At 41.1% G+C, this 16766-nt stretch overlaps 1 protein-coding gene across 1 annotated transcript; it reads right to left on the bottom strand.

Annotated features, from left to right (window-relative positions):
* Window positions 1-1853: 1853 nt before the first annotated feature.
* TDRD7 (tudor domain containing 7) lies at window positions 1854-16381 on the bottom strand. The gene is made up of 3 exons (XM_089652745.1): window positions 15910-16381; window positions 10085-10245; window positions 1854-4419 (listed from the first exon to the last, which is right to left on the bottom strand). Exons 1-3 carry the CDS (start codon window positions 16356-16358, stop codon window positions 4199-4201), a joined length of 831 nt encoding a protein of 276 aa, XP_089508871.1. The 5' UTR covers window positions 16359-16381; the 3' UTR covers window positions 1854-4198.
* Window positions 16382-16766: the final 385 nt, after the last annotated feature.

Raw genomic sequence — 16766 nt, 5'->3', positions numbered from 1 at the left:
GCACCTGCGTGTGAACCACACTGCTTTCTGGTGTGTGCAGCGTGCCATTAGCATTAATGGTACCCAAACATACATCTCCTGAGTTTTTCTGTGCATGTGGTTGCAGCTGTGGGAGAATGTGCGGTTCTGCAACAGCAACAACCTGCACAGATGTGAACCTAGCTCAAAATATCTAAACAATTAAAAAAAAATATCAAGGAGAACAAGGTAGCTTTTTAAAATGATCAGCGAGTTATTCTGACATGTCAATGTCTGGAAGGGTTGCCTCCACAGAGTATGCCATAACCTTCCAATCGCAAACAATTAGAAGGCCCAGAAGGAACAAGTTGGCTTCTTAGAAGATAAGACTATACGTATCAGTTATTTCTTCTGAATTTGATCACCAGTGGTCTGTGAGGTGCACCCTATTGGGGCTTTGGAAACTCACTGAGGTATTCAGACATAATGGATATATCTCTCCCGGACACTGACTTACGGGTTCATGACATTAAGTATGCAACAACCTTCCAATCCCATGATTTTGCATTTTCATGCACTGCTTGTACAAGTGCCACAAGTGGTTTGTATTCCACGTGGTTTCTGAAAACAACTGAAGCTTCTTCAGACCACCGCTTGAAAAATTCATAACTACAAAAGAAATAGTTAAAATTCAAACAGTTATATATCAAAATATCGAATCAATTTAAGAGAATAAAGAAGAACAAACGTAGCTTGTCAGTGTCTGGGAGAGATGTATCACAAAGTAAACCATGAATTTGCATTTGCCTAAACTGCTTAAACAAGTGCCACAAGGAGTTGGTTTTCCACGTGGTTTCTGAAAACAAGTGAAGCTTCTTCAGACTTCTTCTCCCATTGCACACCTACAAAAGAAACAATTAACATTCAGTTATATCAAAATTCACGATGCAGCAGACAATAAGCATAAGTCAGTAGTTTTCAGCTGTCTTTTTCAATTATGAAAAGAAATTTCAGTTCAGTTTTTGAGTGAGACCTAAAAAAAAAGTTCTGAGTAAGGAGTCAAGATTAAAAGTAATGTATATACATACGTACACGATCATGCATGCAAGTCAGTTGCACTTGACGAAAATTGAGTCTGCCGTAGTCCAGCTTATACACTAGGCAGTTTGTAAGGATTCCTTTGAAGAGAACATTGTACGACCTAAAATATAAAAGTAAGGATGTTTTTAGTAACAACCAAAATTTGAAGCAATTCATGACTGCCTTAAAAGCAAACAAGTCAGCAAGAAACAAAAAGAATCAGTCAGGAAACCTAAAGTAAAAGGCCCACTGAAGTTACTTACATAAGCAAATCCATAGATCGTCAGTGTGCTCCAAAGAACAGATATGACACGTCAACGAAAGTTCCATCCAACGTTTTTCGCCATCAGTAAAGGACATCTTCAGGAGTAAGTACCATCTGGCTTCATCGCCGCTGTTATAAAAAGTTAACCCTGCTTTCTACACCCAATTAAAAACTTATGGATCTGTGCCATTTCCTATATCTGAAACTTCTAAAATGACCTATAATGCTAAAAATGGTGGGTGGGCTCATACTAAAAAATATGTTGCAGCACGTTCAACTATTTTATTGGTAAATTAAAGGTACTCTGCAATATATTCCAACTTTGTACAGCTACACTATTAGGATAGGCTTACATACACTATTGTGGCTCTGGGATCTGCATTTGCTTGGGCACGAGAATCCATTCATTTGATTGAACTGCTACGCCTGCGTTTCATACAGGGAAAAAGGATCTTGCATCGTTTTTAAACCGCAGCAGTAGGGAAAATCGCATTGTCCATTTAAACCATGCGATTTCCCAGCGGTTTCCACACCCGTAAATGCGCTGCAGTTTTAGGTTCAATATATTTTTTATTGTCAAGATAGGCAAATATGTCACAATCAGTCAAAATCAGTGAATACAGATATATGAAAATGTTCGCCAACACAATTTTACAAAGAGTGAACCTAAAAAATTCCAGGAAAGAGTTGTTAGAGAAGGGAACCATGCTGATGTCAACTTGTAAACAACCCCAACATACACTATATTGCCAAAAGTATTGGGACACCTGCCTTTACACGCACATAAACATTAATGGTATCCCAGTCTTAGTCTGTAGGGTTTAATATTGAGTTGGTCAACCCTTTACATCTGTAACAGCTTCATCTCTTCTAGGAAGGCTGTCCACAAGGTTTAGGAGTGTGTCTATGGGAATTTTTGACTATTCTTCCAGAAGTGCAATTGTGAGGTCAGGCATTGATGTCGGAAGAGAAGGCCTGGCTCGCAGGATCCGCTCCAATTCATTTCAAAGGTGTTCTATCATGAGGTCAGGACTCTGTGCAGGCCAGTCAAGTTCCTCCACTCCAAACTCGCTCATCCATGTCTTTATGGATCTTGCTTTGAGCACTGGTGCGCAGTCATGATGGAACAGGAAGGGGCCATCCCCAAACTTTTCCCACAACGTTGGGAGCATGAAATTGTCCAAAATGTCTTGGTATGCTGACGCCTTAAGAGTTCCCTTCACTGGAACTAAGGGGCCAAGCCCTACCCCTGAAAAAAACCCACACCATAATCCCACCTCCACCAAACTTTGCACTACACAATGCAGTCAGGCAAGTACTGTTCTCTCCTGGCTACCGCCAAACCCAGGCATGTCCAGACAGATGATTCATCACTCCAGAGAACATGTCTTCACTGCGCTAGAGTCCAATGGCAGTGTGCTTTAAACCACTGCATCCGATGCTTTGTATTGCACTTGGTGATGTAAGGCTTGGTTGCATCTGCTCGGCCATGGAAACCCATTCCATGAAGCTCTGTATGCACTGTTGTTGTGCTAATCTGAAGTCCACACAGAGTTTGGAGGTCTTTAGCTATTGACTCTGCAGACAGTTGGCGACTTCTCCGCACAGTGCGCTTCAGCATGCACCAATCCCGCTCTGTCATTTTAAGTGGCCTACCACTTCATAGCGGAGTTGCTGTTGTTCCCAGTTGCTTCCATTTTGTTATAATACCATTAATAGTTGACCATGGAATATTCAGTAGCAAGGAAATTTAATGGATGGACTTATTGTACAGGTGGCAACCTATCACGGTACCACGCTTGAATTGACTGAGTTCCTGAGAGCGTCCCATTCTTTCACAAATGTGTGTAGAAGCAGACTGCATGCCTAGGTGCTTGATTGTATACACCTGTGGCCATGGAGGGGATTGGAACACCTGAATCAAATGATTTGGAGGGCTGCCCCAATAATTTTGGCAATATAGTGTACTTGGGAGCCCTTTAATAGATAAACCAAATTTGCCAGAAACATAAGTAAAAATAGAGACCAAGAAAAAGAATAACAAAAAGGGGGAAAGGGTAGAGGGTGGGGAAATCTCTGGGTGCAGTGAAGAGAAATCCAATTGTCTACAAGTGTATTACCAAAAACTGCAAGGGGAAACAAAAACTACGTTAGGGAGAATCAGGAAGGAATGGAAATAATTTCTGTGGCCACTAAGGACTTCAATTTATCAGAGGTAGAGTAATGTTCCCAAATTAACCATAGTTTGTGTAATGTCTCCCAAGTATCATTTTCCTGAGCCCCCAGCTCTGCGGTTTTAGATGTGTGGGGGTGCCATTAAGAATGAATGGCAGCCTCACAAGTCTGTAAAGTGGAGCATGTTTTGGCTGTGGGTGGTTGTGGGTGCGGGAACAGCTGTGATTCTCACACCTGCAACCGCCAGCAATAGTGCGAACCTAGCTTTAAACAATGTGCAAATGTTCATAAAAAGATCAACACTTAAAACAAAACAAAATTATTCAGTTCAATATTTTTTATGGTACTCTGCAATATATTCCAAATTTCTCCAGCTACAATGTTAAACAATGTACAAATGTTCAGAAAAAAAAAAAATCAACTCTTAAAGATTATAAACAAAATTATTCTTTAAATATCTTTCATGGTACTCTTTAATATATTCCAACTTTGTACAGCTACACTATTAATGTGCAAATGTTCAGAAAAAAAAATCAACTCTTTTAAACAATGTAAACAAAATTATTCTGTTAAATATCTTTCACAGAAACAAGTCTCAAATGTCCAAACTTTAGAACGTTCAGCAAATCAGGAAGGAACAAGGTGGCTCCTTAGAAGATCACACTATATATATCAGTTATTGCTTCTGAAATTGACCATCAGTGGTCTCTGAAGTGCATTCTATTGGGGCTTTGAAAACTCACTGAGGTATTCAGACATAATGTCATGAACCCATAAGTCAGTGTCCGGAAGAGATGTATCCACTAAATATGCCACAACCTTCCGATCCCATGAATTTGCGGTTTCATGTATTGCTTGTATAAGTGCCACAAGGGGTTTGTTTTCCACATGGTTTCTGAATACAATTGAAGCTTCTTCAGACCATTGCTCACATTTAATACCTGTAAAAAAAACAATAATTAACATTCAAATAGTTATATCAAAACTTTTAAACAATGTGAGAACAATGTGCCTGTTAAATATCTAAATTGATTAAATTAAACAATGAAAAGTTATATAAAAAAATGTTTCAGCAGACAAAAAGCATAAAACAGTGTTTTTCAACTTTTTTTTTTAGCCATGGCGCCCTTGAAAAGGATTTCAGTCTTGAGACACTTAAGTCTAAGGCTTGGTGCATTTTAGCTTAGCTTTAGCTTCACAAGTGAGACTTGGGGAAAGTAAAAACATGTGGTTGAGCCATGTTTTTACCATACCTCAAATGCTTCCCCTTTGGCAGTAGAGGCAGCAGACAGGGTCATGCTATGGCCATGTGGTGCCATACTGCAACCACCCCCAACTACGTGAATTGCACACAGGTGCGACATGGAGGTGCTGCATTCAGGGGGTTAAAACAGGTGGTGAAGAAGCAACATCTCACCCTATACGTCAGTCAAATGCCTCTGAAAAGCAATCCAAGCATGGATCTTTTGAGAGGAGCAGCAGTCCCTATTGTAAGCCCTAAAAAAGGAATTCTGATCGTATAGGGGTATGGATCAAGAGTAAAAAGTAATGTATATACAGTATCTCACAGAAGTGAGTTCACATTTTTGTAAATATTTTATTCTATCCTCTCATGTGACAACACTTAAGAAATGACACTTTGCTACAATGTAAAGTAGTGAGTGTACAGCTTGTATAACAGTGTAAATTTGCTGTCCCCTCAAAAATAAATCAACACAGCCATTAATGTCTAAACCGCTGGCACCAAAAGTGAGTACACCCCTAAGTGAAAATGCCCATAGTGGGCCCAATTAGCCATTTTCCTTCCCCAGTGTCATGTGACTTGTTAGTGTTACAAGGTTTCAGGTGTGAATGTGGGGCAGGTGTGTTAAATTTGGGATTCTTGCTCTCACTCTCTCAAAATGGTCACTGGAAGTTCAACATGGCACCTCATGGCAAAAAACTCTGAGGATCTGAAAAAAAGAATTGTTGCTACATAAAGATGGCCTAGGATATAAGAAGATTGCAAAGACCATGAAACTCAACTGCAACACGGTGGCCAAGACCATACAGCAGTTTAACAGGACAGGTTCCACTCAGAACAGGCCTCGCCATGGTCGACCAAAGAAGTTGAGTGCACGTGCTCAGCGTCATATCCAGAGGTTGTCTTTGGGAAATAGACGTATGAGTGCTGCCAGCATTTCTGCAGAAGTTGAAGGGGAGGGGAGTCAGCCTGTCAGTGCTCAGACCATACGCCGCACACTGCCTCAAATTGGTCTGCATGGCTGACCTCGTCCCAGAAGGAAGCCTCTTCTAAACATGATCCACAAGAAAGCCCGCAGTTTGCTGAAGACAAGCAGACCAAGGACATGAATTACTGGAACAAGATAAGATAAACTTATTTGGTTCAGATGGTGTCAAGCGTGTGTGGCGGCAACCAGGTGAGGAGTACTAAGACAAGTGTGTCTTGCCTACAGTCAAGCATGGTGGTGAGAGTGTCATGGTCTTGGGCTGCATAAGTGCTGCCGGCACTGGGGAGCTAGAGTTCATTGAGGGAACCATGAATGCCAACATGTACTGTGACATACTGAAGCAAAGCATTGTCCCCTCCCTTTAGAGACTAGGCTGCATGACAGTATTCGAACATGATAACGACCCCAAACACACTTCCAGGACAACCACTGCCTTGCTAAAGAAGCGGAGGGTAAAGGTGATGGACTGGCCAAGCATGTCTCCAGACCTAAACCCTATTGAGCATCTGTGGGGCATCCTCAAACGGAAGGTGGAGGAGCGCAAGGTCTCTAACATCCACCAGCTCTGTGATGTCGTCATGGAGGAGTGGAAGAGGACTCCAGTGGCAACCTGTGAAGCTCTGGTGAACTCCATGCCCAAGACGATTAAGGCAGTGCTGGAAAATAATGGTGGCCACACAAAATATTGACACTTTGGGCCCAATTTGGACATTTTCACTTGTGTACTTACTTTTGTTGCCAGCAGTTTAGACCTTATAGGCTGTGTGTTGAGTTATTTTGAGGGGACAGCAAATTTACACTGTTATACAAGCTATACACTCACTACTTTACATTGTAGCAAACTGTCATTTCTTCAGTCTTGTCACATGAAAAGATAGAATAAAATATTTACAAAAATGTGAGGGGTGTACTCACTTCTGTGAGATACTGTACATAAAGTTGTGTTAAAAGTAGCAGTGTGTTTAAAAGTGAGTAAAGCTCAAAATCCTTATAACAGCTTTTATTTCCATACACGCAAATGCATTAGGAACATTGCTCAGGCTATTTTAAATCAAAACATGAAGAAAAAAAGTCTCAAATTTGTTATTACTTTAGAGAAAATGAAGAAAAATGAATATTAGGCTGTTCAAAAAAATAGTGTCTCCAGTTTTCTTTACAAACTGAAACATTTACTGTAAAAACTGAAAAATGCATGAAGATTTAGCTTTCCTGTGAATCACTGAATATTTAGTTGTATAAGCACTGTTTCTGAGAACTGCTGTACATCTGTGTTGCATGGAGTCAACCAACTTCTGGCACCTGTGAACAGGTATTCCAGCCCAGGATGATTGCACTACATTCCACAATTCCTCTGCATTTCTTGGTTTTACCTCAGAAACAGCACATTTGATGTCACCCCACAAGTTTTCTACTGAACGAAGGTCAGGGGATTGGACTGGCCACTCCATAACATTAATCTTGTTGGTCTGGAACCAAGAAGCTGCTCGCTTGCTGGTGTGTTTGGAGTCGTTGTCTTGTTGAAACACACATTTCAAGGACATTTCCCCTTGGCATAAGGAAACAAGAGCTCTTCAAGTATTTTGATGTATTCAAACTGATCCATGATTCCTGGTAAGCGATAAATAGGCCCAACACCAAAGTATGAGAAACATCCCCATATCATGATGCTTGCACCATCATACTTTACAGTGTACTGTAGCTTGAATTCAGTGTTTGGGGGTCTGACAAACTGTCTCTGGCCCCTAGACCCAAAAAGAACAATTTTACTTTTATCAGTCCACAAAATGTTGCCCCATTTCTCTTTAGGCCAGTCATTGTGCTCTGTGGCAAATTGTAACGTCTTCAGTGCATCTTTTTTTCAACAGTGGGACTTTGCGGGGGCTTCTTGCAGATAGCTCGGCTTCACATAGGTGTCTAATTGTAACAGTATTCACAGGTAACTTTAGACCTTCTTTGATCTTCCTGGAGCTGATCATTGGCCAAGTCTTTGCCATTTTGGCTATTCTTCAATCCATTCGATTGATAGTTTTTCATTTTATTCCTTTTCTTCCATGTCTTTCTGGTTTTGGTTGTCATTTTAAAGCATTTGAGATCATTTTAGCTGAGCAGCCAATCAGTTTCTGCACTTTTTTATATTTTCCTATCTCCAATTAACATTTTATTCTTCTGAACAATGTCTGACACGACCCATTTTACTCAGATTTTCAGAGAAATGCACTATATACCCAGCATGTACAAAATTGGCTGCCTTTGTCCTTAACCACTTGCCTACAGGGCACTTATACCATGACAATTGCACGGTCATGCAACACTGTATCATATGAAATTTTTATCATTTATTTGAGACAGATAGAGCTTTCTTTTGGTAGTATTTAATCACCTCTGCATTTTTATTGCTAAACATAGCAAAAACTAAAAATTGGGGAATTTGGGAAAAAAAGTTTCTTAGTTTTTGTAATAACATTTTGTAAATAAGTGATTTGTCTCCTTCACTGATGTGTGCTAATGCGGCTGCACTGATGGGCACTGATAGGCTGCAGCGATGGGCACTGATGAGCCTTGACAGGCATCACTGATGGGCACTGATAGGCGGCACTGACTGGCATTGATAGGTGGCACTGAAAGGCAGCTCAGATGGGCACTGATATATGGCATTTATGTGCACTGGTAGGCACTGATATGTGGTACTGACATGTGGCATTGATGGACACTGACAGGTGGCACTGCAGGGGCTACACTGATCATCAGGGTACATGTCCCCTCTGAGGAATGCGGATTACTGGCTCTCCTCTCGAGCTGTCAGCGTGACAGCTCGTGAGGAGAGAAATGCTGATAACCGCCAATTTCCTTATTTACATGCTATCAACTTTGATTGGACATAGCTGATCACATGACCGAGCCGACGTCTTCGGCTCTTTCCGTTGATCCGAGGGACACAGCGCACCACCGATCGCCACGCTGCGAGCCCTCGGAGCCGCGAATGTGCGGTTAGAGTGGGTGGACGTCATTAGACGTCCTCCCAGAAGGAGAGAACAGCCTTGCGCTCGTCATTTCGGTTAAATAAGGGCCACTTGTTTTTTCTATTATTTTGAACATGCCCCTTTCAATTAATGATTCAGTGTCAGGTTTCTGTGATGTAAAAAAATGAGCAAAGATACATAATTTCAGAACTTTTTCCACCTTTAATGTAACCTATAAACTGTACAACTCAGTTGAACAATAAACTGAAATCTTTTAGGTGGAGGGAAGTAAACATGAAAAACTAAAATAATATGGTTGCATAAGTGTGCACACCCTTAAACTAATACTTAGTTGAAGCACCTATCAGCATGGCACATCTTGACTTGGCAATATTTGCCTACTCTTCCTGGCAAAAACACTCCAAATCTGTCAGATTGCGAGGGCATCTCCTGTGCACAGCCCTCTTCAGATCACCCCACAGATTTTCGATCGGATTCAGGTCTGGGCCATTCCGGCTGGGCCATTCAAAACTATGACCGCTCCAATTGCGGACAATAGGATGTGACTTGGCATGCAATTTGCAAGTCACAGGGCATGCAAATCGCATGCCAAGTCGCATCCAGTGTGAACCAGGGCTTAATCAGAGGCACTTTAAATGATGGCACGTGTGTACTGACTCCTATTTAACATGATTTTGAATGTGAGTGCATAATTCTGAACACAGCTACATCCCCAGGTATAAGACTAAGTTTTCAGGTTGTTGTTCAACTGAGTTGTACAGTTTATAGGTCACATTAAAAAGGTGGTAAACGTTCTGAAATGATTTCATTTTTTAACATCACAGTAACCTGACATTTTAACAGTGGTGTGTAAATTTTTTATAACCACTGTATATACTTCCACTGAACAGTGACTGTCACAAATTCCTTGTGGTAGCATACCATACCAAGTGAAAATAATGAATGTTAAAGATGAAGCCAACATACTTTATTCAGTATAGGGACTGTAAAATATATATTAACAAAATAAATCTACCTCTTGCACAAAAAAGTACACACCAAAACCTACCACAATGAGGAAAAACAATGTAAATGGCATTTAAAGACATCACATTTTACAAGAAACTGTGCCATATTAAAAAACTAAAAGGGATACATTCAGTCATTTTACCTGGACACTGTTTTAACTTTGGTAAAGACCATTACACAGATCAGCTTAATTTACCACATGCATGTAAAGGAAGAAATTTTGGTGGTGGTTAAACAATTAATTACAGTACATAGAAATACATGATACAAAGGGTGATTGTACACCTTACCAACATTTATGTTGGTTAATCAAACATTTTGAAGAGAAATATTATCGGATAAAATCATAAAAACAAAAGTGGCTTAGTAAACCATAATGTTCTTACCTGCAAGCTGACTTGTTACAGCCTGAAAAGGTAGTTGCCTGAATTCTTCAATTAGAGGCTGCACTTGACGAGAATTGATAAGCTCATGTCTGCCATAGTCCAGCTCATACACAGACACCAGGCCATTTGTGAGGATTCCTTTCAAGAGAACCCTGTACCACCTAAAATAAAAAGTAAGGCTGTTTTTAACCAATTCAATACCGGGCAATTTTACACCTTCCTGCCCAGGCCAGTTTTCAGCACTCTCACAATTTGAATGACAATTGCGCGGTCATACAATATTGCACCCAAACTAAAATTTTATAATTTTCTTCACACAATTAGAGCTTTCTTTTGGTGGTATTTAATCACCGCTGGGGTTTTAATTTTTTTGCTAAATTAACAAAAAAAAGACCAAAAAGTTTGAAAAAAAAAAGTTTTTCTTTGTTTCTGTTATAAAAGTTTGCAAATAAATAATTGTTCTTCACAAATTTAGGCCGAGATGTATTCTGCTACATGTCTTTGGTGAAAATAACCCAAATTAGGATGTATTTTTTAGTTTGTAGGAAAGTTATAGAGTTCACAAACTATGAGATAGTACTTCAGGATTGATCAATATTCAGATATGACGGCCAATCTAATTTCTTGAGGTCCAAGAATGTCAGAACAGTACAGATATCCCCAAATGACCCCGTTTTGCAAAGTCCGACATACTTCATAAGAGGAATGGCGAGTTTTTTGAAGTTGTATTTTTTTTGTCATAATTTTTCGGAAAATGAAAAAATTAAAAAAATTAGTTTCACTATTTTTTTTTTACATATTGTCACCAGTGCAGTACAGCGTCATCATATAACTGGCATGGCGGTGATTAGGGACACTGACGGGTGACAGTATGGGAAAAAAAAAAATATATATATATATATATATATTTTTTTTTTTATTTTTTTAAGATTTTTTTCTTCATATTTCACTATGACCAAAGTAGTACAATGTTACCATAGTAACATTGCACTACTTTGGGAAGTGATCAGTATTTTTTATTTATTTTTTTTTACACAATTTGCTTATAGCAAAGAATTACTTTGCTATAAGCAAGCATTTACCAGAATGAAATCGATTCATTCAGGGTTTTTTTTTTTTTGTTTTTGTGCTTTAGCTGTGAATGGTCACAGCTAATCACATGCACATGTCATGTGATTAGCTGTGGCCAAATCACAGCTAGACACTAGTATACAATGGATGGCATGAATGAAGCCATCCATTGTATACAACGGTCATGTGACCTGCTGTGATTGGTCACAGCAGGTCACATGGTACCGACAACGGGGCCGATACTCAGATCTGTCATCGGCCGTGTCCGAGGTACACAGCCGGTGACAGATCGCGCCGCTCTGCAGGACGCCTCCATATGGCGTCCACCCGGAACGCGGATAACATTTGCCGCCCGCCAAATGGTTAATAAAAACCCAATTGTAAGCAATATATGACTGCTTTTAAAACAAACATGTCACCAAGAAACAAAAAATGTCAGTCAGGAAACCTAACGTAAACTTCACTGCACCATACCTTCCCTATTCACAGACGGTAGTCTAGTTTTTCTCCATAGTAGGCCCTGCCATTTTATTTTTGACACTGGCACATGGAAATAAGCAAGGGTTTCAATCCAATCCTTCTCAGCTGAAAACTATGGATGGCGCTTTCCAGCCAGCTGGTATGTGGCACGCAATCACGTGACAAGCTACAGTAATGTTCAGTGTACCCACAAAGCAGTAACAATATGTGGGGGCTGCATTATGTAGCAGTATGCCAAAACTATTGGTAGTGTAATTAGTATGTGCCCCATGCCTGTCTATCAAGCTTCAATGACTTTATATAAAACTATTAAGCTGGGTATGATGAAGGGTGGGAAGGCTACGACAGAAGGACTTGAAAGACATTGTGAGGGGCTAGCTGTAACAAGGTGGAATACCTCAATTTTCCACTGAAAGCCTGAATTTGTAAATATTGTTACATGTTTCTAGCCAGTGGCTGAGCAGGTTTCAATCAAAATGACAGCATTGATAAGCTGGAAAATTGTACTTGAGACAAATGCTTTACATAATGTGATGGCTGTTTTGACAGGTGTACTTTGAAGCCAAATATCTTTAGGCATTTTACACATTTCATTTAAAATCTTTCATGTAGCTAACTGAAGGACAAAGAAATGCTATTATAGTGGAGTTACACTACAGCATGCAGACGGCTGGGACACTGCCAGAGAGAAAAGCAGTATGTCAGCCTCTGTATAACCCTCCTCTATCCAGCATGCCTGAAGCTTTGTGAGAAAGCCATAAAAAGGGCCAGAAAAAACCAAAAAAAAAAACAACACAAGATTTTTGTTACTCATAAAATTTCTCTCTATGTTCATTGAACACAGCTCTTTTTAAAGTGATATTAACCACATGCCTACAGGGCACTTATACCCCCTTCCTGCCCAGGCCAATTTTCAGCTTTCAGCGCTGTCGCACTTTGAATGACAATTGCGCGGTCATACAACACTGTACCCATATGAAAATTTTATCTTTTTTTTTTTTTTTACAGATAGAGCTTTGTTTTGGTGGTATTTAATCACATCTGTGTTTTTTATTTGCTAAACAAACCAAAAACAGAAAACTTTGAAAAAAAAAAACACATTTTTTCTTAGTTTCTGTTATAAAATTTTGTAAATAAGTGCTTCTTCTCCTTCACTGATGTGCGCTAATGAGGCTGCAGTGATGGGCACTGATAGGCTGCACTGATGAGGAGGCACTGACGGTCATTGATAGGCATCACTGATGGGCACTGAAAGGCAGCACTCATATATGGCACTGATAGGCGGCACTGACTGGCACCGTTAGATGGCACTGATAGGCGGCACTGAAAGGCAGCTCAGATGGGCAATGATATGTGGCATTGATGGGCACTGACAGGTGGCACTGATGGAGCTACACTGATCATCAGCGCAAACTGGTACATGTCCCCTCTGAGTAATGCCAATTACCGCCTCACGAGCTGTCAGCGTGACAGCTCGTGTGGAGAGGAGAGAGGAATGCCGGTAACCGGCATTTCCTTATTTACATGCAACGGGCTGTGATTGGACACAGCTGATTACATGACAGAGCTGACGTTATCAGCTCTTTCCGTTGATCAGTGATCCGCTGTGTCCCAGGGACACAGTGCACCACCGATTGCGCGGTTAGAGTGGGAGGACATCATATGATGTCCTCTCAGAACGAGAGAACCACCTTGCGCCCGTCATTACCTTATATGGCGGATGGGAGGCGGTTAATAGGCAGATGTTTTATGTTTAAAAATAATAAACATGTTATACTAACCTGCTCTGTGCAGTGGTTTTTCACAGAGTGGCCTCGATTGAGTTGGGGCTCAGGTAAGTTTTAGGGGGGACTGATGCATACAAAAGGTTTTTTTACCTTCATGCATAGAATGTATGGAGGTAAAAAAACCTTCAGCCTTTACTACCACTTTAATCTTGACCATAGGATTTATAGCGCCACCTACAGTCAAGATTAAGAAGAGCTGAGTCTGTCAATAAACGCAAGAGTAAGCACACCAATAACATGATGGAAAAAAAAACAGATCAACAAGCTCAACAGAGGACAACAATTCACTGGACCCAGGCCCATGACAAATTCTTAGAGAAGTTTGGACAACATAAAAAGTCCATGAAAAGCCCCAGGGCATATATTCTTAACCCTACACACAGGAAAAGTTCAATGAGGAGGAAAGGGCTGCCTGGTGTTAGGCAATAAACCTTGCCGCAAGAGAGCAGAGGTGTGGGAGCGCTCACAACAAAACACCCACCCGAATTAATAAAAGAATCCCCCCAAACTAGATAGAACCCCACACTCAAGACATCCTGAAGAGTGAGGTAGAATGAGTGAGCAGAATCCCCTAAAACAGAAAGGATATTATAGGCCAAGAGTACCTTACAACTGAACCAGTGTGTCACTCCCTAAATGAAGGATTGACAAAATTCTTGCTACAGCATACCCCAAGGAGTGATAGAAAACACTGCAAACCTTCCTAGCTAGTTATGCAACACATGAATCTAGGAATCAAGCCTTGGTACCGATCCCAATCCACCTTCTTCACCAAGGGGTGAGGGCCACACAGCTCAGCCCCTTTACTTGAGGCAATGACCTGATTAGGATCAGGAACAACAAAGTAAGACAAAGGAGACCTCCAGACTATTCCCCACAGGAAGGACTTGCAGCAGGACCTTGAGTGGGGCACACAGGTGCTGAGCTCTCACAACACACAACCGGGAGGCCATAAACTGAGTGGATCCAGAAGGTGAAGGCTTGTCAGCAGAGGTGCTAGTGTAGTTAACATAACACACACCACATCTTCCAAACCTTCCCTGAGGAGGTAGTTCTGTAGCACACAGGAGACATCCAACAGAGGCCAGATCAGTATACTGACACATGGAAGGATTTCACAATGAGGCAAGGACAATCTGTTCTAGTGAACCAGAGACCGACACATTCTCAGGCTGACAGGAGGGCAACCTCTTCCCTAGCCAGGGTCCAGAAAGCATCTGGGACTACATGATCCAAAGCAATCAAGGAACCTTGACATTTAAGGATAGGCTGAAGGTAACCAAGAGCTCACAAGAAAAGATCATGGAAAAAGGGCAATCCAAAGAAACCACATTAGCCCCCAAATTATTATTTTTTTAAAACATATTGTCACCAGTGTCCCTGATCACCACCACACCAGTTATATGATGACGCTTTACTGCACTGGTGACAGTATGTAAAACATTTTTTTAAAATGTGAAACTTTTTTTAAATTTCTTCATTTTCAAGAACATTGTGACAAAAAATTACATTACGATTACAGGGGTGACCTGAAGACTGAAACACTAGGGAGGTACACTGCCCAGGGACCCTGCCAGATAAACAAAAAAGTGTGAATGCACCTTCATGCAGAAGGGTTAACAGAAGGATTGGAAGGCCTCTGACTGCAACCCCTGAGGTCTGAGCTAAAAGCAGACTCTGAGCACCTATGAGCAACAGGTGCAGTAAAAGATGGGAGTGTAGGGTTCCAGAAACCCTTTCACAGACCTCCTGCATTGAGGCAGGAGTGTGCCAGCCTTGGGAGTGTTGCTAATGACAATGTAAAGAGCAGGTCCCGCGAAGGGGATCAGAGTCAGATTCTCCTTTGACCTATTTTCTAACTCCTGAGCACACAGTCAGAATACCCTACACATTTGTACCAACATCAGTCCCTTGTCAAGCACTGTTTAGATGCTTAGAACAAGCCATCACAACTGAAGCACCAGACTTCTCCTGATCAAGTCATTAGTGACGATACGCATGCGGCATAAACAGACATGTCATACTTGCCTGCCCTGTGCATGGTTTTGCATAGAGCAGCCCCGATCATCCTCTTCTTGGGTCCTCGCACCGGCTGAGTGCCTTGCTTTGGGAGCACTCAGGTGTGTTCACTCCTGAGCCACCTCTGGGTGCCTATAAGACGCAGAGCAAGGCTTGGCCCCAACCCAACGTACTGGCTATGATTGACAGCAACGGGAGCAAATGGCTCCAGATTCTGTGTCTCAACAAATGATGGTGGGGAGACTCGAGAGAGCGGCTGCTCTCATGCACATCGCTGAATTGAAATCAGGCTCAGGAAAGTACGGGGGGGCTGAAGGGGAAGCTGCACACTGAAGGTTTTTTACCTTTATGCTTAGAGTGCATGAAGGTAAAAAGAAAACCAAAAAAAAAAAACCTTCAGCCTTTTGGAGAGGAGAAAGGAGAAAGATGATTACAAAACATTTTTCAACAGTGCAACTATGCACTTACTTTTTATCCACCTTTGCAGCATAGATTTTATTTTTCTCAATGTCCACCGCTTTCTCCTCAGTACTGCTGTAGTGTAAAAGCATTTGTTCCATAATCATTTCCAAATTGTGCAATTCCTGCCATGGCTGGAAGACAAAATGGCCAGGGTGGCAAGCCACAGACACAAAGACATCCATATGTTCGCTGCTCTTTGGCAGAGGTAAAGGGGCTGGAAGATCGAAGGAAGGGCTTGTGCTAGTCTGCTCAGCGATGGGTTTCTTCGTAATGCTAGCTTGTTCTTTCAAAGGTATGGCTGTATGTGTGCCAACATCACTTTTGCCTTTTGATAAGGGGGCAACAGTGCTAGGCAAGTTCTTCTGCGGTTTCCATTCAACATTTGCAATCTGGCGATTGACACTCCGTTCAGGATCAGCAAAGTTCTTTGAAGTGAAGAGGTAAACGTACACCATTCTTTTTGCTTCATCTATTTTCACCACCTGTGCAGAACAGTATACAATTAACTAATTAATAAAGCACCTCAGGACAGGATCACAAACTATCATACTTGGATTGCAACACAAAACATACATAAGTTTGTATTATGCAATAATTTGTAGATCTGAGCAAGGCTAAGTGTGAGACTAGGTTGTGTGTGTGTGCGTGTGCAATATATTTTCCAAAAGATAACAAGTTCTGTAAGCTGCCCCAACTGTAGTTAGTGTTTGGCCTTTCATATCCATCCTTTTTTTAACAAAATGATGGTACAAAGTAGCTCACATCCCTGTGTACATGATCTTAAACCCATGTTGCAGGGACAGAGCTGTATTTTTTTTTAACTTTAAACATTAAAGGTATTTAAATATAAATGTTCCTAATGC

Source organism: Staurois parvus, unplaced genomic scaffold (genome assembly GCF_062004578.1).
Source record: "Staurois parvus isolate SC_StPar_1 unplaced genomic scaffold, SC_StPar_1.0 ptg000692l, whole genome shotgun sequence".
NCBI lineage: Eukaryota > Metazoa > Chordata > Amphibia > Anura > Ranidae > Staurois > Staurois parvus.
This window is presented reverse-complemented; position numbering and strand designations above follow the sequence as displayed.

Excerpts from the sequence above, each read along its gene's own strand:
- TDRD7 (XM_089652745.1), bottom strand. The coding sequence starts at position 16,358 with ATGGTGTACGTTTACCTCTTCACTTCAAAGAACTTTGCTGATCCTGAA. Across the intron at positions 10,246-15,909 it reads GCTGCAAAGGTGGATAAAAA|GTGGTACAGGGTTCTCTTGA; the intron begins GTAAGTGCATAG and ends TTTTTATTTTAG. Across the intron at positions 4,420-10,084 it reads TGTAACAAGTCAGCTTGCAG|GTATTAAATGTGAGCAATGG; the intron begins GTAAGAACATTA and ends TTTTTTTTACAG.